The sequence below is a fragment of the Dendrobates tinctorius genome, unplaced genomic scaffold, assembly GCF_039654945.1.
Source record: "Dendrobates tinctorius isolate UK_male_01 unplaced genomic scaffold, ASM3965494v1 ptg000011l, whole genome shotgun sequence".
Lineage (NCBI taxonomy): Eukaryota > Metazoa > Chordata > Amphibia > Anura > Dendrobatidae > Dendrobates > Dendrobates tinctorius.
In genome coordinates this window covers 18,212,518-18,235,193 of record NW_027361679.1, presented here as the reverse complement: position 1 = coordinate 18,235,193, position 22,676 = coordinate 18,212,518, and the positions used below count along the sequence as shown (strand labels likewise).

Sequence of the window (22,676 nt, the reverse complement as noted above, 5' to 3'; positions counted from 1 at the left end):
CAGCGATGACCTGGTCCGTGGCCCTGGGCACCCATGTAAAAAAAGTTGAGTTGGGAATAAAGTTTATAAGTGATTCATGATGCCACCTGTGGTGTTCGGCAAGGGAGGTGTTAAGCCGATGCTGCAGACAGATCCCCTGGGACAGATGGTGTAGTGCAGCAATGATGTTGTAGCCCTCCACAGGCAGGGCTGTAGTCCCAGGGCAGTGTAGATAAAGGGTTAAGAAGAAGGTGCAGTGTTTGGCACAGAGATGTAGCGGTGCTGAGGATGTTGCAGGAAGGAGGCAAGGACACAACAGGGTGCAGTTTCTTTACCTTTACTTGGCAAATGCTGTCGAGGGTCCTGGTTACAGATGGCACAGGAGCAGGCTAGCCTGGAAGCAACTCAGGAATCTCTCTATCAGATGGGTTGTGTAGTCTCCTTCCTAGCGCTGGCTTGAGGTACGTGCAGTACAGTGTTACACTGACGTTCCTCCTTCTTATCTTCTCTTAGAACTACCTCGAATGGCAGACAGCTGTAGCCCTCTATCTCTCTTGGCTCATCGGTCGCTGTTGTGCCTCCGAGTCTTAGTTGGGAATAGAGCATTTACAACTTCCTATTCCTCTGGTTTCTGTTGCAGGACCTTCAGTATCCATGCAACCGTGGAGACCAAGCAACAGATCATGCGCCTTCACTGGGAGGGAGATCTCTATCCTAAGCTCAACCTCCAGCTTCTCTCCAAGCATTTACACTCATTGCCCTCCTCACACTAACTAACTACTCCAAGAGAGCACTCCTCCCCTCAATTCCGGTTTAGAGTCCCCCCTGCTTGCCTGGAGTGGAACTGTGTTGCATGTATGGGTTAACTGTGAGAGAGACCCTTCATTGCCTCCAAGCCTGGCATTACCCTCCCTGGAGGAAGGCAAAGCCACTGTGGCAGCCATACTCCTGGGGGCGCCACACAAATATTTAGCATATGATTATTTATGCAGATTCTTGTCATATCTTTGCATTGTAAATGTTTTGCTACTAAAAGTCTAAATTTTTATTTTTATTAATTTATCAGTATTTTGTAAATCCACCATTGATTTTCAACACTGCCTAAATCCTTCTGAGCATATGCTCTCGATCAGATTCAAACATATCTTGACAGAAATCTGATCCCAGGCCACTTGTTGGCATTCCCAAAACTGGTGCATACTGGTCAACTCACTTTGGTATGTATACAGATTTTTTTCAACTCTGCCCACAAGTGTTAAATTGGATTGAGGTCTAGAGACTCTATTTACTTTTCATTTAACCATTTTTTGGCCAGTCTTGCTTCAGGTCATTGTCCTGCTAGAACACTATGTCATCCTTTTCATACCTATGGTACTTGAGTGTAGAAAGTTAGTTGTCATGTAGGAAACTCATATTTAGCTCAGTATTAAGACCAGTATCAATTCTGGCCAAGTACCCAATGCCTTTGACTGTGAAACAACCCCATATCACCTGGCTTCCACCACTGAACTTGCTATTTCCTTCAATTTCTCAATCCATTAGCCTCTTTTTCCCTTATTTCTTCCAGACTAGAGTTGAGCGACATTAGTCGGATCGGGTTTCATGAAACAAAATTCGTTTCAGATGAAACTGGTCCGACTAGGGCAAAAAAAGTCAGAGTTTCGTCCGAAACCCGACCCCAATGCAAGTCAATGGGAAATAAAAGTCGGCATTGAGTGGATGGCATGACAACCATGTGAAAAATGGATGTATAAATGAGGCCTTAGGTTAAAGTTGATTTTGTGGCCACTGCTGAGGATTAGTGATGGGTGCTCGTTGCTTGGGTCGAGCAAATTGAAATGTTTGGGTGCTCGACCCGAGCAACGAGCCCAGTGTAAGTCTATGGGAAACCTGAGCATTTTTGCCGTGACCCCCCAGGGGTCTTTTTAGCGTTTAAAAACATCTGAAATAGGTGGGAACAGTGCTGAAATGACATGGGAGCATCATTAGGAAGACCCCTGGAAGCATTTCTGACTCCTAGGTCACTGCTGTGAACAATGTTGTCAGAGTCTTATGCCACTTTTCCTCGCGCACAATAAAACATACAAAAATGAAACCAAAATTGATTTTCCTGGAAAATATGTTAAGGAACATGCTTTCCAGTTTAATGATTTGTCTATCCATGATTTTTTGATAAGCTGTTCAGAAAAAATGAAGAGTTATAAAGATAAGAGAAGTTAAGAATACAGCATAGAGAACACAGGAGCACTCGACCAACAGAGCACTCCTTTGAATGGGAGATTCAGCTGAGATGGCGGCTTCTAGTGGAACGATCAGCCTAATCATTGTTCAGCTGACAGCCATCTAATATATATGGTTTATTAAGATCAATACAGGGAGTCATATCATCATCTATTTACATCCAGGACTGTAACTATAATGTGAGATATCCTTTACAATCTACATCAAGAGAAAAGTAGTTTTCAACTGCAGAATATTTACTATAAGTTCAATGAAACTATGATACTTTTGGCAAGAGGCAGTTGCCATGGTAAATTCACTAAAAATGTTCAAATGGGGCCTCAAAGACTTTCTAAGTGAAACATTATAACAAGTAATGGATACCAGATATCTATAGATGAGTCAAATACACATCCAATGATGCAAAATATTTGGGTGTGACTTTTTTGGAATACTTTGTGATTCACTTAATGAGAGCCTTTCAGCTGATTTTGTGATATAAGTAAATATATGACAGTAATGGCGCTGAAATACTGCTTACGTTGAAACTTTTGGTTACGAAATCCACTTTGTGGTTTTTCTTTAATCACCATTAGATGTTTTCTGCTAATAGACTTTGGTGCACTGCAGCTGCGTCTTCCTATGCCTCTCTGTGATTCCTGGCCTCCAGTCTTTGAATGACCCGCCTCCTCTATTTGAAATCTCAGCAGTGACCTGTCATTCAAAGACCAGAGGTAAGCTGAGGGGCTGGAGAATCACAGAAAGAGAAGAGACCACCAAAGGCACAGTCCAGGTGTGTACCGAAATCTAATCATCAGAAAACTTCAAGTTTTGTTTAAAGAAAAGCAGAGTTTTACATTGCTTTACATTACAAAATTGAGCTGACAGGATAACTTTAAGGAGAATACAGCAAAATCATGGCTGGCTATTCACTATTTTGTTGTATTATAGTTATCTGGGAAGGGGTTAAGAAAAAAACCAATACTCACCTGGGCTTCTCCTGTCTTGTTGTGCAGCAGAATTCTGGTTCAGGTATCATTTTCTGACTGGTCACTGGTACAGTAACTTCAAAGACATCTTGGATGTCTCCTGGATCTTTAACACCTCAGGGCATTTTGACATAATGGTGAAATTCATTTTTTTAAGGCGCTGCCTTGGGTACAACCATAGATAAGGTTTCCAAGATACCTTTGAAGAGACTGCAATGGTTTGGACACAAGAAGACAACCGTTATTATACTCTACGGTTTGGAAAGACCACAGCAAATAATAATGCAGATTTGATTACCATTCAATAAATTGGAGGCAACATACATTTCCTGGCCAAATTTAAGGGAATCTTCCAAATTCGAATTTCATCCTTAATTTTGTTATATTTTGAGTAGGAAAGTGATTTTTTTCCCCTAGAAGAATAGAATTAAGACTAGCTTCATGAGGGATTTGTCCTTCGTCTGAATCCACACTGCAGGAGAATAGGCTAAACAGGTTGAAATAATATATTTTTTTTAGCCTAATAAGCTAAGCTACAATTTTTTTTACAAAACATTATATTTTGTAGGTCACTGTAATATATTTAAATGTAGTAACTTATCATTTTATAATAGATTAATAGTCTAATCCCACAAACACAATCCCAGAAGATTAACATTCAGAACAATGATATAATTTTTTTCTTTTTTATTTGCTAAATGACCAGAAAGTGTTTTCCTCTTATTTAATTAAAGATTTAAATGAGCAAGGACAGCTGTAAAACAAAACTGTAAATCAAGTAAGCAATTATTTGCAATAGTGTTAAGTGGATGAATCTAAAATTTAGAGTATGAGAAGCAATTATCTAATAGTAAAATAATTATTGAGAAAACCATGGATTCACTTAGTCTTGATATATATGCATATGCAAATAGCGTAACAACACAGAATAAAGAGGCAAATATGACACAGAATTTTCATATTAAAATAAATCTTTCTTATTATACAGAATTTTAATGTGCATCTTTGCCAAAGTAATAAAAGCTGCACATGTTACTTACAAGAATGAACAATTCAGCCAAATTCCATTTATATGCCGTTGTTTCTTCTATACAGAGAGGTAAAACAAAGGGATCGTCTGGTTTCAAAAATCTGATTTTATTTACTGTATTATGGAATTTTGAGTTAGTAAAATAAATTTTTTTAACATGGAGGAACTGCAATATACAAACAACTCTTTGATTTACATGGATCCTATGTAATACTCTATTTCTCCTGGGGAGGCGTTAAAGTAAAATTAAAGTAGGTCTCCCCACAAATAACAGTTGAGTGATGGAGGTCTTGTGACAAGGCTAGTGGAAAGAGATAGTTCTATGAGGTAGGTGCTATTGACTGTATTTTACCAATCTTAGTTTCATTTTCAAGAAATACATCAATATTATTTGTCTATTTAACAGGAAGAACCGTTTGTAATGGTCTTAGAAAATGTACTGGGAAAGCCAAAGAAATACCAAGGATTTTCTATTGACGTCCTTGATGCCTTATCTAATTATTTGGGATTCAAGTATGAAATCTACGTTGCTGCAGATCATAAATATGGAAGTCCTCAAGGGGATGGTACCTGGAATGGATTAATAGGAGAACTGCTATTTAAGGTAAGTGAAATCCTAAAATATATTAAATCAAAAATAGTATACATATTATTTTATGTACATCCATGGAGTAAATAACATCTTTCATATTGCATACATGCCACCACTCAGACCAATATTCAACAGCATAAATCCCTGATGCATATAGATTTTAAAATAAAGAAATACAATATCACGTGTGCACAGAGAAAAATTTCAAGTATTAAGGACCACATATTAGAGGACCCTAGCAACAACGTTATAGATACTGTGTTCTGCACCATGTTTTGATTAATAATCCACCACATTTATATTTATTTTACTGCCACTCTATTTAGCTTTGTAATGATATGGACAATTCCTTAAAGAGTAACTGTGGTTATCATTTTTATTTCATCATCATCAATCATGAACATGAAAAGCATCTTTGTAATATATCATAGAAATGTGTTACTTTCACTTTCTCAACAAATCCTTCACTCTCAGTCCATGGGTAAAATCCGTAAAATCTGTATTCTGTGAGATGACACTTGTGTTTTTGAAATTACATAGAGAAGTGGATGAGGAAGAAGGAGCTAGAGTCAAACTTAGACATTTTTCTGCAAGTTCTCCTGGAATTACTGTAGCGTGTAAAGGAAATGGCACATGGTTTTCTAAATATTTTAAAAATATATAAATCAGAAATTTGTGACATGCATTTGTATTTATCCCCATGCAGTCTGATACCCCTAAATAAAATCTTGAGTGACCAATTGCCTCCAGAAGTCAAATAATTAGTAAGTTGAGTCCACCTGTGTGTATTTTAATATTATAACTATAGCTGCTCTGTAAAAGGCCCAAAAGTTTCTTTGAGAACATTAGAGATCAGCAGCATCTTTAAAACCAAAGAACACACCAGAGAGGTCAGGGATAAAGTTGTGGACAAGAGTAAAGTAGGTTTAAGTTGTAAAAAATAGCCAAATCTCTGAACATATCAAGGAGCACTGGTCAATTCATCATTAGAAAATGGAAGAAGTATTGTTCAACTGTAAACCTACCAAGACATGGTCATCCACCTAAACTGACAGCTCAAACAAGGAAACACCAATTAAAGAAATAGCCAAAGAGCCCATGGTCACAGCAGAAATCCACAGCTAAGGTAATAGAATCTGTCCGCACAAGAACGATTATTGGCATGGTCCATAAATTTGGCCTTTATGGAAGAGTGGAAGGAAGAAAGCCATTTTTGAAACCAAGTCATAAGAAGTTACATTTGTTACTTGCAAAAAGCCCTAAAGGTCATAGCTAGCATGTGAAAGAAGGTGCTCTGATCAAATGAGACCAAAGAAGAACTTTTTGGACTAAATGCAAAATGGTACGTATGGCAAGAAACTAACACTGCACATCACTCTTAAAACATCATCTCCATCGTCAAACATGGTGGTGACAACAATATAGAGTGCAGATGCTTTTCTTCAGCAGGGATATGGAAGCTGGTCAGTTGATGGGAAGCAGGTTGAAGCTAAGTACAGGGCAATCCTGGAGGAAAACCTGTTAGAGGCTACAAAAGACTTGAGACTGGGGCATATGTTCATCTTCCACCAGAAACCAACACCAAATATGATACCAGAGCTGCAATGGAATGGTTTAGATCAAAGCATATTCATGTCTTTGAAAGAATTATTCAAAGTTCAGACCTAAATCCCATTGAGAATCTGTGGTATGACTTGAAAATTGCTTTTCACAGGTGATCTCCATCCAATCTCAGTGAGCTAGAACGAGTGTGCAAAAAAGAATTTGCAAAAATTTCAGCCTCTAGATGTGCAAAGTTGATAAAGACATGCCACAAAAGACTTGCAGCAGTAATTGCAGTGAAAGGTGGTTTTGCAAAGTATTGACTTGGGGGGCTAAATTAATATCTCAATTTTCAGATTTATATTTTAGAAATATTTAGAAATCCATGGATCATTTCCTTTGCACTTCACAAATACTTGATACTTTGTGTTAGTATAACACATAAAATCCTAATAAAATACATTTAAATTTGTGGATGTAATGTGAATAAATATGGAAAAGTTCACAGGGTATGAATACTTTTTCAAGGCACTGTATAGTATTGGTAAGGGGCTTAATTTTGTTATGAGACTTTGAAATCTAAAGAAATATTATATCTTCAATTGTATTGATTATGTTAGAGTCACTAGCTATGTTTCTATATTATTTAGAAATTAATGGGGTTGACCACTACCTTATTAGTCCCCCTTGTGTGAACTAAAAGCCTGAGGTATGCTCTTTTGTAAATACCTTGCTTTCTCAAATCCTTCTGTGCCCTCTTGGTCAGATGATCTTTGGCTGGGAATTTTCACTGAGAATCCTCTGACTTTCTATTCCTCCTTGACTCTGGAAGCTGATGTGATATCACAGACATATGACTTGCTGTGTGGGTAGACAAGGTGTTTTGTTCAGCAATGCTCACTTGCTGCTTCTCTGCATGTGGCTAGACACAACTCCTCTATAGAGTGTATATACAGTGTATATATATATATATATATATATATATATATTTATGTGTGTGTTTGTATATAAATATACATATACAGGGGGTACGGAAGAATTCAGAATTCATTTTTTTCTCATTAATCTACACTCTGCACCCCCCCATCTTAACTGAAGGATTCCCGAGCATGCACGGGTGTTCTCCAAGTATCTTGGGTGTGCTCATAGATTGTTTGTGTCTCCACAGCTGCATGATTTGTGGCTGCTAGACAGCCTGAATACATGTGGGGATTAATCTACAAGCACGCCAAGATACTCGGAGAACACCTCAGCATGCTCGGAAAACTCAAGTAGCAAGCACACTCGATCATCACTAGTTAGGACTGAATAGAGCAGCATGGCTGTGCATGTGCAGTTCTATCCGATTCATTAACTATGAAACTTAAACTCAGCTGTCTCTACCATTCCCTAACCTATGAAAGCATGCTGCTTCATTCAATCTCAACTACAGAGAAAAGTACCAAAGAATCAAAATCCAGTTTTAGGACAAGTAGGTGTCTCAGTAGTGGGATGCCAAGGTTAAGACATTAACCCCTTTCTAACATCAGATGTAATAGTATGCCATTTTCGGACTCCCGCTGATATATACAGCTGACATGTGTCCGCAATAGCCATGGGTGGAATCGTGATCCACCTGCGGCTTTTAACTAGTAAAATGCCACTGTCAATCTCTGACAGTGGCATTTGACTCATGCTTACCAGAAGTGCATCGGAAATCCTGCCCATCGGTGACCCCATCACATGATCGCGGGTCACTGATGGATCAGCATGACAACCAGACATCTTCAGCAGACCTCTATGTTTGTCATTGTCAGATTGCTATAAATGCCGCTCGATGGTTAGCATTCATAGCAAATGAGCATTTCTGCTACACACAATCTGATCATTGCCTGTATATGGCTGAGCAGATCAAAGCACTGCAAAAAGTAGAAAAAAGGTTTTAAAAATGTTAAAAAATGAAAAAAAATATAAATGTTCAAATCACCCCCGTTTTGCCCCATTCAAAATAAACAATAAAAAATCAAATATACACATATTTGGTATTGCCACATTCAGAATCACCTGATATATCAACATAAAAAAGAAATAACCTAAGCATTAAGTGGCATAACGAGAAAAAAATTCAAAACGTCAGAATTATGTATTTTTGATAGTAGCTAAATTGCAATAAAATGCAATAACGGGAGCTCAAAAGATCATATCTACACCAAAATAGTATCAGTAAAAACATCAGCTCAGCGTACAAAAGTAAGCCCTCACCCAGCCCCAGATCATGAAAAATGGAGACACTACACGTCTTTTTTTTGTTTTGTTACCAAACTTTGGATTTTTTTCACCACTTAAATAAAAAAGAACCTAAAAATGTTTTGTTAGGCGTCGGATTCCTGGGACTGCACAATAGGAATCCAGAGCCGTGCATCCAGCGGTCTCCCATTCCCCTTCGACCGCTCAGCATTCCCGGCGATACAAGCGTCCTACTCAGACTCGCTCTGTGAGCCTGGATGTTGCTGCCACGTCTGGTGCAGCAATGGTAGCGCAACCTGCTCTGCAGGGAACCGCTCCAGAGGCTAAGTCCTCTCGCCGTGCTATTGGGCATGCCCGCAGGATGACCTCTCACTGGAGAGCAGGGGTCACATGCTCAGGTCCCGTGTCGGATCTGATTGGTTCTTCCCAGAGTACTGGAAGGTCCCGGAAGCGCATGGCTATAAAAAGCCCGCATGGCGGCTCGGCCATGCGCTAGTGTAGACTATTATGCTGTGTGTGAAAGGTGATGGATGCATGTGTCTGGTGACTGACTTATTTGTAACCCCCTTCCCTCTGATATTACGAATGGTGACAGAGTGTTGGTTATAGTCAGTTCCAGGTAGTGGCAAGCTAGACGCCACTGTGCTTACCTCACCTCCCACTAGCGCCCGTCGGTGTCCGGCGCCCCAGCACCACCGCTTAGCGGCTTCAGTTCTCGTCATGCTGCAGTAGCAGCATCTGTTGGCGTTCACGGCTGCGATGCCACACTCCTGCTGGCCTGTGGACTTAACAGGTTCAGCGTTCCTTTTCCTTTGTACCTTAGGGCATCTCTGTGTCCTAAACAGAGTCTGCCTTACTTGCCTCGGGTGACGTTAACCCGAGTGCAGCTCTTCGCCAGTTGGCGAGTCTGCCATTGTCCAGCAGCGGTCTTGTCACCTACCGCACGGTGGACCCCGGGCGGCGAACACACCTCCTATTATTTATATTTGGTGCGTTCCACCGTCTCTGACATGTTTGGTGTCTATGAACTTGTAATGACCCGGAGATTCATAATGGCGCTCAGTTTAATAATTTAGTGAACATGGTAAAAATAAAGTGTGGAATTGCGCTTTTTTTTTTGCAATTTCACCGCACTTGGAATTTATTTCCCGTTTTCCAGTACATGAAAATCATCTATTAAAGATCAGACATTTATCACTTAGCCTGACATTTGCCTCTTTAAAACAGACTGGTCCAAATTACTGACTGGTTGGAGAATGACTAAATCAAATCTAAATTATAAAATAAAAAACAGAACTAGACTTATAAGACATCAGCTTGACCAAAGCCCATGATATAAAGAAGAACTTGCAATGTTTGGAATGGTCTATCTTGACTGAATCAATACTAAGTTCAGTTCTAGCCCTCCATATTTTCCCTTAAATTAGTTTCATTCCTGACATATTCTGGATACAACAAATTACATGTAAGAGGAAATAGGTAAAATAAATCCTTTCTTCAAGTAGCCTCCAATATTTATTAACTGAAGCAATGAGAAATTGAGTTGCAGACCCAAGGTCACAGTTTCATTTACAAGCAAAAGGTAGATGTGATTAAAAAAATGCAACATTCAAAGACACTGTGAAGTGAGCGGTGGTGACAAATGGGATCGGAAAATAGGAAGGTCATAAAAAAATAAATTTTCAGAATTAACACTGTCCATGAAACGGCATAAATCAATAATAACCAGGCTTGTCCATAGGAATTCTCCATTGATCCTGTTAATGTGATATGTATGAATACCTGTGTCGCCTTAACACTGCTGCTGAAATGTATATGAGATTTATAGTTTAGAATCTTGTTGCCATTAATATGTCATGTAAAACCATGACTTATGTGACATTTTATGCTTTTTCAGTGTCTATTCTCACAAATCAAATTAAAGTTTTTTATATACCTTAAAAAAGCACTCCTCCCATCTAAATTGTTATCCAATTAATTTATTGCAGTCATCATATTATCTAGCACTGTGTACTTACAATTGCTCATTTTGGCTTTCTACCCAGCTAATTCTTCTGTTTCCATTAGCTCTGTGACATCACGTGATTAATAACTGAGTAGCTGAATTCTTACAAGCTTTATGTAGAAACAAGAGGTCAATTTTCATGTATGAATCATCACTACAAAAGTTAATGGCACTGGGGAGAGGCAGAGAAGCTGGGTCAGGAGTTGAAGAGGGGAATGAGTTCTTACGACACAAGAGGCTTCTTGTTTGTGTGTATAGAGTAAAGAAAAGAGAAGAATTGGCTGGGTAGAAAGGCAAAATGACCAATTGTAAGTACACAATGCTATATAATATGATTATTGCAGTATACAAAGAGTGTAAAAATGTTGATTTGAGTGCCTTTTTTAACCCCTTCATCCTTGGAAGATTTTCCGCTTTTCATTTTAGTTTTTTCCCTCCCCTTTTTCCAAGAGCCATAGCATTTTTATTTTTCTGTCAATATAACCAAATGAAGGCTTGTTTTTTTGCGGGACGAGTTGTACTTTTGAATGACACCATTGATTTTATCACATATTGTACTGTAAAATAGGAAAAAAAATTTGAGTGCAGTGAAATTGTAAAAAAAAAGTTCAATTCCACAATTGTTTTTTTGTTATTTATTTACCATGTTCACCATATGGTAAATGACCTGACAATATGATTCCCCAGTTTAGTATGAGTACACAGATACCAAACATGCATAGGTGGTGTAAAAAAAATCAGACATTTGTATGAGAAAAAGTTTTTGCATTTGTTGCCATTTTTTCCGAGACCTGTAGTGTTTCCATTGGTACAGGATTTGGGGCTGGGTAGTAGCTTATTTTTTGCGCTGTACTCATGTTTTTACTAATGCCATTTTAGGGTAGATGCGATATTTTGATCTCCTTTGATTGCATTTTATTGAAATGTTGCAGCGATCAGAAAAACGTAATTCTTATATTTTGATTTTTTCTCGTTACCCCGTATTTTTAAAAACTGTTTTCTTGCTTTTTAGTTTATTTAACAGTCCCTTAGGAGATTTGAAGCTATAATCATCTGATCATTAGTGTTATATATAGCCATACTTCAATGCGGGGAATGATGCGGGCTCACCATGAACCCACATCAAAGGCAGAGACGCAACCAATTACGTAAATATTAGTGATGAGCGAACATGGCCCGATATAAGGTGTTATCCAAGCATGCTTGGGTGCTAGCAGAGCGTCTTCTGCGTCCTTGAAAAATATGCTCAAGTCCCCGCGGCTGCATGGTTCGCTGCTTTTTCCGACAACCACAACACAGTCTGGGATTGCCTGTTTGTAAGGCCGGTTTCACATTTGCACTTTATAGCGCAGCGATGGCCTGCGCACGGCCACCGCTAAGCCCCGCCCCCTGCCGGCTCCATGCCCGCCCCTTCCGGTCATCGCCACCTACTAGTGCACATGGACGCTTGCGATCTGCGGACCCTATCTTTAGCATAGGGTGTGCAGATCGTGCGCTGGCCGTGCACTAGCAGGATTTTGCCATGCGCTGCGCACTTTTGAAAGTGCGCCCGTGTGCACCGAATGCAGCATGTTGCATCTCGGTGCGCACGGCGCACCTTCAAAAGAGCGCAGCGCACGGCAAAATCCTGCTAGCGCACGGCCAGCGCACGATCTGCGCACCCTATGCTAAAGATAGGGTGCGCAGATCGCAAGCGTCCATGTGCGCTAGTAGGCGTCGATGACCGGAAGGGGCGGGCAGGGAGCTGGCAGGGGGTGGGGCTTAACAGCAGCTGTGCACAGGCTGTCGCTGCGCTATAAAGCGCAAATGTGAAACCGGCCTTAGGTCTTATATTTTAAGACCTTGTAACGACAAGATTATTTTTATTATGTCCTGATACATAAATCTATAGAATTCAAAGGTGTACTAAGTTTACAGTCATATGTTAAAGTTTGGGCACCCCTATTAATGTTAACCTTTTTTCTTTATAACAATTTTGGTTTTTGCAACAGCTATTTCAGTAACATATATATAATAACTGATGGACTCAGTTATATTTCTGGATTCAAATGAGGTTTATTGTGCTAACAGAAAATGTGCAATCTGCATTTAAACAAAATTTGACCGGTGCAAAAGTATGGGCACCCTTATCATTTTCTTGATTTGAACACTCCTAACTACTTTTTACTGACTTCCTGAAGCACTAAATTGGTTTTGTAACCTCATTGAGCTTTGAACTTCATAGCCAGGTGTATCAAATCATGAGAAAAGGTATTTAAGGTGGCCACTTGCAAGTAGTTCTCCTATTTGATTCTCCTATGAAGAGTGGCATCATGGGCTCCTCAAAACAACTCTCAAATGATCTGAAAACAAAGATTATTCAACATAGCTTTTCAAGGGAAGGATACAAAATGTTGTCTCAGAGATTTAACCTGTCAGTTTCCACTGTGAGGAACATAGAAAGGAAATGGAAGAACACAGGTACAGTTCTTGTTAAGCCCAGAAGTGGCAGGCCAAGAAAAATATCAGAAAGGCAGAGAAGAAGAATGGTGAGAACAGTCAAGGACAATCCACAGACCACCTCCAAAGACCTGCAGCATCATCTTGCTGCAGATGGTGTCACTGTGCATCGGTCAACAATACAGCGCACTTTGCACAAGGAGAAGCTGTATGGGAGAGTCATGCGAAAGAAGCCGTTTCTGCAAGCACGCCACAAACAGAGTCGCCTGAGGTATGCAAAAGCACATTTGGACAAACCAGTTACATTTTGGAAGAAGGTCCTGTGGACTGATGAAACAAAGATTGAGTTGTTTGGTCATACAAAAAGGCGTTATGCATGGAGGCTAAAAAACAGAGCATTCCAAGAAAAACACTTGCTACCCACAGTTAAATTTGGTGGAGGTTCCATCATGCTTTGGGGCTGTGTGGCCAATGCCGGCAACGGGAATCTTGTTAAAGTTGAGGGTCGCATGGATTCAACTCAGTATCAGCAGATTCTTGACAATAATGTGCAAGAATCAGTGACAAAGTTGAAGTTACGCAGGGGATGGATATTTCAGCAAGACAATGATCCAAAACACTGCTCCAAATCTACTCAGGCATTCATGCAGAGGAACAATTACAATGTTCTGGAATGGCCATCCTAGTTCCCAGACCTAAATATCATTGAACATCTGTGGGATGATTTGAAGCGAGCTGTCCATGCTAGGCGACCATCAAACTTAACTGAACTGGAATTGTTTTGTTAACAGGAATGGTCACAAATACCTTCATCCAGGATCCAGGAACTCATTAATAGCTACAGGAAGCGACTAGAGGCTGTTATTTTTGCAAAAGGAGGATCTACGAAATATTAATGTCACTTTTATGTTGAGGTGCCCATACTTTTGCACCGGTCAAATTTTGTTAAAATGCAGATTGCACATTTTCTGTTAGTACAATAAACCTCATTTGAATCCAGAAATATAACTGAGTTCATCAGTTATTAGATATATAGAATCATAGAATCATAGAAACTGATATATAGAATCATAGAATCATATGAAACTGAAATAGCTGTTGCAAAAACCAAACTCCAGAAATATAACTGAGTTCATCAGTTATTAGATATATAGAATCATAGAATCATAGAAACTGATATATAGAATCATAGAATCATATGAAACTGAAATAGCTGTTGCAAAAACCAAAATTGTTATAAAGAAAAAAGGTTAACATTAAAAGGGGTGCCCAAACTTTTACATATGACTGTATGTCATGATGGTAACTAAGCTATACTATAAAATCCATCCTTCTTGTCCTTCAACATCTTATGCTATTGATGCATATAGTGTGATCTGCATTGTCACTTGCTCCAGAATATAAATGTAAAAATTAAGCAAAAGCACAATATTCCATGGACTGAAAGAAGAGACAAAACTACTTTACCCATCTTTGAATGTGCTCAATGGCACCAAGATTGATAATCTTCTTAGTTTCCACCTATAGCTATGCAATACTAAGGAACTCTGTTTCACATGGATAATTCACTGTACTATACACTTCATCTGATTTTTGTCTTTTATGGCTGGGTATTTTATGTTTTGTGTAAAGATATAATTAAATATGGATAAAGGATAACACTACAGTAATTTAAGTTGCTATTAATCTTGAATACTCCGTACACGTGAAATTTAGGAAGCCTGAGAAAACAACAGGATATAATAGGAAATATCCATCTATTTAGGTGATTTCTCCTAGTGGCATCACATAGCTGGGAATCTTAAAGGGACAAATAATGTAAGAGGAGCATAACATATAGACAGAGACCCTGATTCCAACAATGTGTCATTTACAGAGCTGCATTCTGTAGTTTTGCTAAAATCACAGTTTTATCAGCAGGAGATTATCACTAGAGTAAACCTCTTAATAAAAGTAAGCTTGCTGCCATTTAGTCCTTTTTATTTACAAGCTCTCAAAAACCCCGCACATTGGCAGCTTTAGGCTTATGCATATGTATATGGAGGAAAACTGTTAATCAGCGGTGTAGATGGGATTATGCAGAGTTCAGCATTCAGAGAGTTGCTAGATCTACAGCACATAAAAGAGTAATTCTATAAAATCTGCAGCAAGCAGCCCAGTAAGCAATACATTGCTGTAATCAGGGTCTCTGCCCCTACATCATGCTGCTCTCAGGTGAATCAGCAAAAACATAGTGACAGATTCTATACCGTCAGTCCATCCCTTTGAAACTAATATCCTTGCACCTTCACCTTGCAATTTTCTGTTTTTGCGCTTTGCTTTTTTCATGACTTTTTGATTGATATAACAGCACTGGTGCACAGTTTAAATTTGCAATTCCCAGATGCTCATTTGGAAAGAACCTAAGGATCAATAATGCAGGTATACGTGGACATGTCAAAGATTATATGGCCCAGCACTTTGTTAATATATTGGCATACAGTATATAAAGAATTTCCTTACTGTCACACCGGTACTGCGCAATTGAGTCAGCGAGCTGAGAGGGGTTTGTCTCCGGTCTCTAACCAGACTCACATGTAGCATGGCCCTCATAGACGATTAATAGGTAAGTGTAAAACTAACCTTAGGAGAGATGTGAAGAGGGCAGAGAATATTCTGTTATGCTTGATCCAATAAATGTTCGATTGATCCTTCTTTAATCGATGCGATGCTCCAAGACCATTGTTAGTGGTTCCGGCCATGCCGCGGCATGTCTGTCATCAATTCTGGCTGGAATCTAGGTCCAGATCCTAGTGAAACTCCCAGATGCTTTGGTGAACTCCCTAAACCTGGTATATGTGGCGTCACAGTGATTGTCGCCAAGACTGTTAGAACAGGACCAAATCCAGCCGTTATTTTGCATAGTAATGACATCTAGGCGCAGAAAGGAGTCGTACTTTTGAATGACACCATTCTTTTTATCATGTGATACCCTGGAAAGTAGAAAACAATATTCCAAGTGCATTGCAATTGCAAATAAACTGCAATTTCACTATTGTTTTTTTTTTTTATTTACCATGTTCACCATATGGTAAAACTGACCTGTCAATGTGATTTCCCAGGTCATTACGAGTAAAAAGGTATAAAACATTTATAGTTTTTTTTATTTAAGTGGTAAAAAAAATTTGGAAATTTATAAGAAAATTTTTTTTGCCCATGTCGCTATTTTCCGAGACCCATAGTGTTTTCATTTTTCGGGATATTGGGCTGGGTGAAGACTTATTTTATGTGCCCTGAGCTGACATTTTTATTGATACCATTTTGTGGGTGAATACAATGTTTTGATCACCTCTGATTGCATTTTATTGCAATGTTGCAATGTCTCAAAAAAATGGAATTCTGTGATTTTGATTTTTGTCTTGTTTACCGGTCAGATTAATTTATTTTATATTCTGAGAGATCTGACTTTTTTGAATGCAGCGATCCCAAATATGTGCATTTTTTTGTTAATTTTTTTCAACGGGGCAAAAAGAGGGTGATTTGAAATTTTGGGGGGTCGTATTTTTCAAACCTTTTTTCTCACTTTTTACTGTGTTTAATAGTCCCTTTAGAAGACTTGAAGCTGCGATCATCTGATCACTGTGTACATAGCAGTGCTTCAGTATTGCTCTGTATATCAGACATCGCAATCTAGTGTGAATGCCAGTCACGGGCCGGCGTTCACAGGAGGATCATAATGACAAGCACAGGGTCAAAAGAACACCCCCAGCTGTCATGACTATCCATCGGAGCCCTGTGATAATGTTACAGGAGTACTGACGAGTGGGATGAATGACACTTACAGTTGGAACATGATATATCCCTCTGTCAGTGATTAACCGAGAAATTTAACTAGTTAACAGCTATGGGAGCAGCACCCCTACACCGTCAGCTGTTAAAGGCACATGAAGACTTATTAAATCAGTCACCATGTGTGGGGAAAGACGTGGGCTCAACATGCAAGTCCACATCAAAGGCATAGACATGACCTTTGACGTAAATACACATCAAATGTTGTGAAGGGATTAACCCCATCTCCCTTCTCATATATTCTCTAAACAAAAAGTTTCTGTGTCATTTTAAAATTGAAGTTTCATGAATATGTTATTACATAAATTACTGTTCCTGAGGTTTCTATGGCAAATTATTTGGCATGTAGATTGTAGATTGTTTTTAGGTCCTACATCGGGTATTACATTTTAGGAAAAAATATCTCTATGAAACCGCAGCCGAAATACTCCCGTGCTTGTTTTATTTCTATCAACGTTAGGCTGTGCCATATATAGATGCCCGGATTATTATTTTTAACGATGTTTGCTTCATGTATATGGAAGATGAATTATTTCCATTTAATTTGACAAGTGAACAGCATAATTTTAGCATTTCATTTATTGCGTAGTATGGATCTCAATTTCATAACAGGTGGAAAAGCCAAATATAACTTCAGCTGTCCCTGATTTTACAGTTTATCGTACTTCAGTGAAAGTGCGAAGTGGGAAAAAATGCAATTAAAATTATAATGTATCTCCATATTAATAATGAAACATTATATTGAATTGCTTGGAACTCCTATTTATCTGTATTTACATAATAAGTGCAGATCTTACGATAAAATCATTGCCTTAAATATGATTCCATTCCTCTAATTGGTTTTTAGTCAACCTACTAAATTATGTCTAACCATCTAACCATGAACAGCTGAATACATGAAGCCAGTAAAGTATCAAATAGAATCTATATGATTCAGCATTACATACAGGTAGGCAAACTTTATGCCTTTGGATGATGCCCCCGGAGGTACCAAATGTTTTCCTAGAATTAATATTCCTTTTTTACAACATTGACACATGCTATAGATTCCATTAAGATAGCTTTTTTAAATGCTGCTGTAAAAGTTCCTAGGCACACATTGATACAGCATGTACTAAATCTTTCTTTTTCTTTTTTTACTTTTATGTAGAGCTTACATATTCCACAGTGCTTTACAGTTTGCATATATTATTTATTATTTTACTAAACAACACAGATATGTATTAAGGAGGTGTGTAGTAGCCTTTATCTGTACTACACATGAATAATAATAATAATAAATTTTATTTCTATAGCGCCGACATATTCCGCAGCACTTTACATTTTAGAGGGGAATTGTACAGACAATAGACATTACAGCATAACAATAATCACATAGATCAAAACAGATACCAAGAGGAATGAGGGGCCTGCTTGCAAGCTTACAATCTATGAGGAAAAGGGAAGTGTGATGACTCCTGGAGTGGACCCTCTGGGTCGTGGCAACAACCCTCTCAGGACGAGCTGACCTAGTGAGGACCACCCCCTATACAGGGAGTGTCAGGGGCAAGCCCAAGTGGTAAGGTACCACGACTGCTGGCACCAGGTGGCCGGCTCACAGGAGACACGAGTGAGTGTGTCTGCAGGAACGTGCAAGGTGGGGACACAGGGACACGCCGGGTATAGGACGGTACAGGGCGAGTGTACGGAGGCACGGAGTGTACTGGAGAACACAAGGCATGTACATGGGAGTGCGCTAGATATAGGATAGTGCAAGGCGGGTACACGAGAGCCCGTATGGTGTGCACAGACAAGGACGCCCAGGAGTGAGCAAAGCAGGGCACGTGCTAAGGAGCATGCCAGAGTACAGAGTTAAACAAAGCACATGCAGAGAAGCACACCAGAGTGCAAGGCTAGGCAGAAGGTATGCCAGGAGGTACAACTGAGCATAGGGCAGAGTACAGGATCAGAGCGTGTGCCAGGAGGCACAACTGAGCACAAGGCAGAGCACAGGATTAGAGCGTGTGCCAGAAGGCACTACAGAGCACAAGGCAGAGTGCAGGATCAGAGTGTGTGCCAGGAGGCACTACAGAGCACAAGGCAGAGTACAGGATCAGAGCATGTGCCAGGAGGCTCAACTGAGCACAAGGCAGAGGACCGGAATACAGAGCACAGCCAGGCAAGGACAACGCAGACCAAGCCAGGAAGCACAACAATAATCAGGCACCTCCCATAGGAAGAGGTAGCCTGATATAGCACATGATCACTAGGACTTCCGGGTCAAGTCCTCCAATACCATAGAGAAGACAGGCCTGGAGACAAAGCTGAGAAGAGCATGCGTGCGCACATAGAACATGGTGCAAACACGAATCTAAGTACGAGAGGTGCGCGTGCGCACCCGACGGGACCACGGAGCGACCACGGCTCCGGAAGAGGAGACGTTGCGACCAAGGTCCCGCCCACAGGTGAGCGCGGCATGACAGGTGGCGTGAAAGGGAGACATGAAAGGTGGATGGTAACAATTGCTTTTATTGTTCGGACCAGCCATAGTGTAAGAATCGGGTGTTCCTGTAATGCTGCATGAACCAGATAACAGTCTAAGTATGTAACAGTACAGACACAGAGGACTATTAAATGCATAAAGCATGTGAGAACATGATACAAGGAACCTGGTTATGGTAAAAATTTTGAATGGGCAACAACAGGGATAGCTAAATTATTGTGTTGAGGTGGTAGGCCAGTCTGAACAAATGCGTTTTTAGGGTACGCTTAAAACCGTGGGGATTGGGGATTAATCATATTAGCTTGGGTAGTGCATTCCAAAGAATTGGTGCAGCACATGAAACGTCTTGGAGACGGGACTGGGAGGTTCTGATTATTGAGGATTAGAGTTGAGCGAAACGGGTTAGTCATATTCAAAAGTCGGCGACTTTCGCTGAAGTCGGGTTTCATGAAACGAAACCCGACCATAGCGTGAGGTCGGCCACGAGGTCGGCGACCAGAGCGCCAAAGTTGCATCTCAAAAGATGCTTCCAGCGCCCTTTTTCAGCCAATGATGGAGGACGCACACTGTGGGCAACGCGATGACATAGGCATCGGTCACCACCATCTTTGAGAAGGGCATGCAAGTGATTGGCTGGCTTTGTGTGGTGTCATAGGGGCTATAAAAGGGCGTGAACGCCAACTGCCATCTTACTTATGCCGATCTTAGCATAGGGAGAGCTGCTGCTGCTGCTGATTCTGTAGGGAGAGCGTTAGGCAGGGAAAAAGAACAAAACAACTGCTTCTGCTGTTAGCGATTTCCACTTACAACACAACACTTTGTGTGCAGTGACAGGGGAGGATATATTTTTGTGCATCAGCTCTGTTGGTTATTAGACTGCCTTATAAGGCTCCCTGATAGCTGCATTGCTGATTGCACACTGCTGTGCAAACTGCTTTTTTAAAAGCAAAAATACTTTTCTTCCTCTTTTCTGCACAGTTACCAAGCGTTCATTTTTACACCCTTTTGTGTGTGCAGCAGTCCTGCTTATGAGGCTGCCTGCGTCCATACTTGGACTGAGAGCATCATTGTCAGCGTCCTCAAATCTCTAGTGAGATCCAAATTCTCACCAATCCTATAGACACCCTCCACTTTGTCATACACCATCCAATTTCAGCCTGTTACATTGAGGTGTAATCTCTCCTGGGCCTGAGACAATAGTTCAGCGTCCTCAAATCTATAGTGAGATTCAAATTCTCACCAATAGTGAATATACCTTCTACCTTGTTTTAAGGTTGACAAGCTTAAGTAATAAGAATTGATGTTTTTGGCATTAAAATGGGCACTGTAGGTGTGTTTCCTGTCCTCCACTCCCTGCCGACCTTGTTTCCCCATTGACTTGCATTGGGTTTCGTGTTTCGGTCAGCCTTCAACTTTTCACGATAATCGGCCGATTTCGTTCGACCTGACTTTTGAGAAAGTCGGGTTTCATGAAACCCGACTCGACCCGAAAAAAGGCAAAGTCGCTCATCTCTATTGAAGATGTTAACCTCAAGTCATTAGCAGAATAGAGGGCAAGTGTAGGGTGGTAGAATGAGACGAGGGAGGAGATGTAGGGTGGTGCTGAGCCATGGAAACATATTTATGCATATTGCACATCAAAATGGATCTAAATGAGTTGATAGAGACTGATTTAAAAAAATAAAATTATGACCATGTAAAAGGTTTTAATTTTCAGCAGCATGTTCTGATCAAAACTAATTTGTGCTTTGCTCCTTCATTTTCTCTATTCCAATAATTAAATTCTAAGATATTGACCAATAAGACTTTTTTCCTCATCCTTTGTTTTTATTTAATAATACCTTTAAGAAATGATTAAATTATTTTTTAAACGTTAGTTTTCTTTTAATATCGTCCATAATATATCTCGGAATGCTGTTATGCTAATATTGGGGAAATATTGGGATGCATGGAAAATCATTTCTGCTTAGAAGACAAAAAGTTGGGTATTTTAAGATTAATCAAGATAATTTATAGATACCAAGGCACTAATTCATCATTGTTGCTTATCAAGTTTTCTCAATTTTTTAATTTTCTTCTTTTGAGTGGCTTTAGCAATTTTTGCCTTATAATTAGTGTTGAGCATTCCGATACCGCAAGTATCGGGTATCGGCCGATATTAGCTGTATCGGAATTCCGATACTTAGTTCCGATACTTTTTTCATATCGAATACCGGAATCGGAAGTTCCCATAATGCTAGGATCCCGCTCGATTTGATTCAGCCAATGGGGATCCTCAGAAGTGTGGGCACATCCTGTTACGCATGTAGGCATGTTAACTACTGGCATGGCTGTGATTGGCTGCTGAAATGATGTCATGATGCACTATAAAAACCGCTGCAGCCGCCATTTCTGGTCACTCTGCTGTGAATTCAGCTAGGGACAGGCTGCTGTTGAAGACTGTGAGGGTCAGTTAGAAATAGCGATCATCAAACATATCTATTGCTCTACCCAGGCTACATAATCCACCACTGTAGCATTTTTGTAGCCCAGCAGCACTGTTTTAATAGCTGTCTGCAAGGGCTGTGTGAGTGCAGACCCACGCTGTGTAGTGTGTCCTGCAGGCACGTCTGCTTGTAGGCCGCCCAGCGTGTGTCTCTGCCTCATGCACATTTTTCTTTTATTGCTGCTTTTTTTTTCTCCTCTATAGTGTGCTTCCATACGTATCCATATACGTTGGTTGCAAACACTAAAGGAGTGGACAGCAGAGCCTTTCAGCAGCCTTTCAGTGCTATAGCCCATTTCTCTGCACTGTTTTTGGCTGTCTGATAGGTCTCTCTGTGTGTGAGTGCAGCTCACGTTGCAGTGTGTTCTACAGCCACCGCTACCTGTAGTCCGCTCAGCGTGCATCACTGCCTCATACATAGTCCTTTTTTTGCAGCTAATTTAGCCAGATTTTTTGCTCCTATATTAGTGTGCTTCTATCCGCATCCATTGTCATTGGTTGGTTGCAAACACTATATAGGATTAGATAGAGGAGCCTTTTTGCTGGCTTGTGCCCTTCAGGGCCAGCCAGACTAGTATCACCCTACTTTTTGGAGCCTCATCAATTGCATTGTAGGTTAGCTTCCTGCATTGTAATCGCTCCAAAAAGTTTGTGATACTATAGCTTTCAAACTTTGGTCACATCCTTTTCTTTCCCCCCCCCCAAAAAAAAGGAAATAAAGTTCACCAAACACTCCACTTTACAGTTGTGTAGGCCACATTAGATCATATTAAAGTGTAGTACACACACTCTTAGCCAAATTAGTGTTTCTTATACTGGTTAGCAGGTGTTCAGGAATAAGAACACTAAGCCACCCCTT

The 22,676-nt window shown here is 40.1% G+C and overlaps 1 protein-coding gene across 1 annotated transcript in view; it reads left to right on the top strand.

Moving 5' to 3' along the window:
- Nucleotides 1–22,676, top strand: part of GRID2 (glutamate ionotropic receptor delta type subunit 2) — a 2,095,611-nt gene that overhangs the window by 1,497,324 nt on the left and 575,611 nt on the right. The window contains exon 10 of the mRNA XM_073590055.1: nt 4,625–4,822. Coding sequence (XP_073446156.1) covers nt 4,625–4,822 — 198 coding nt within the window. The remainder of the gene's footprint in view (nt 1–4,624; nt 4,823–22,676) is intronic.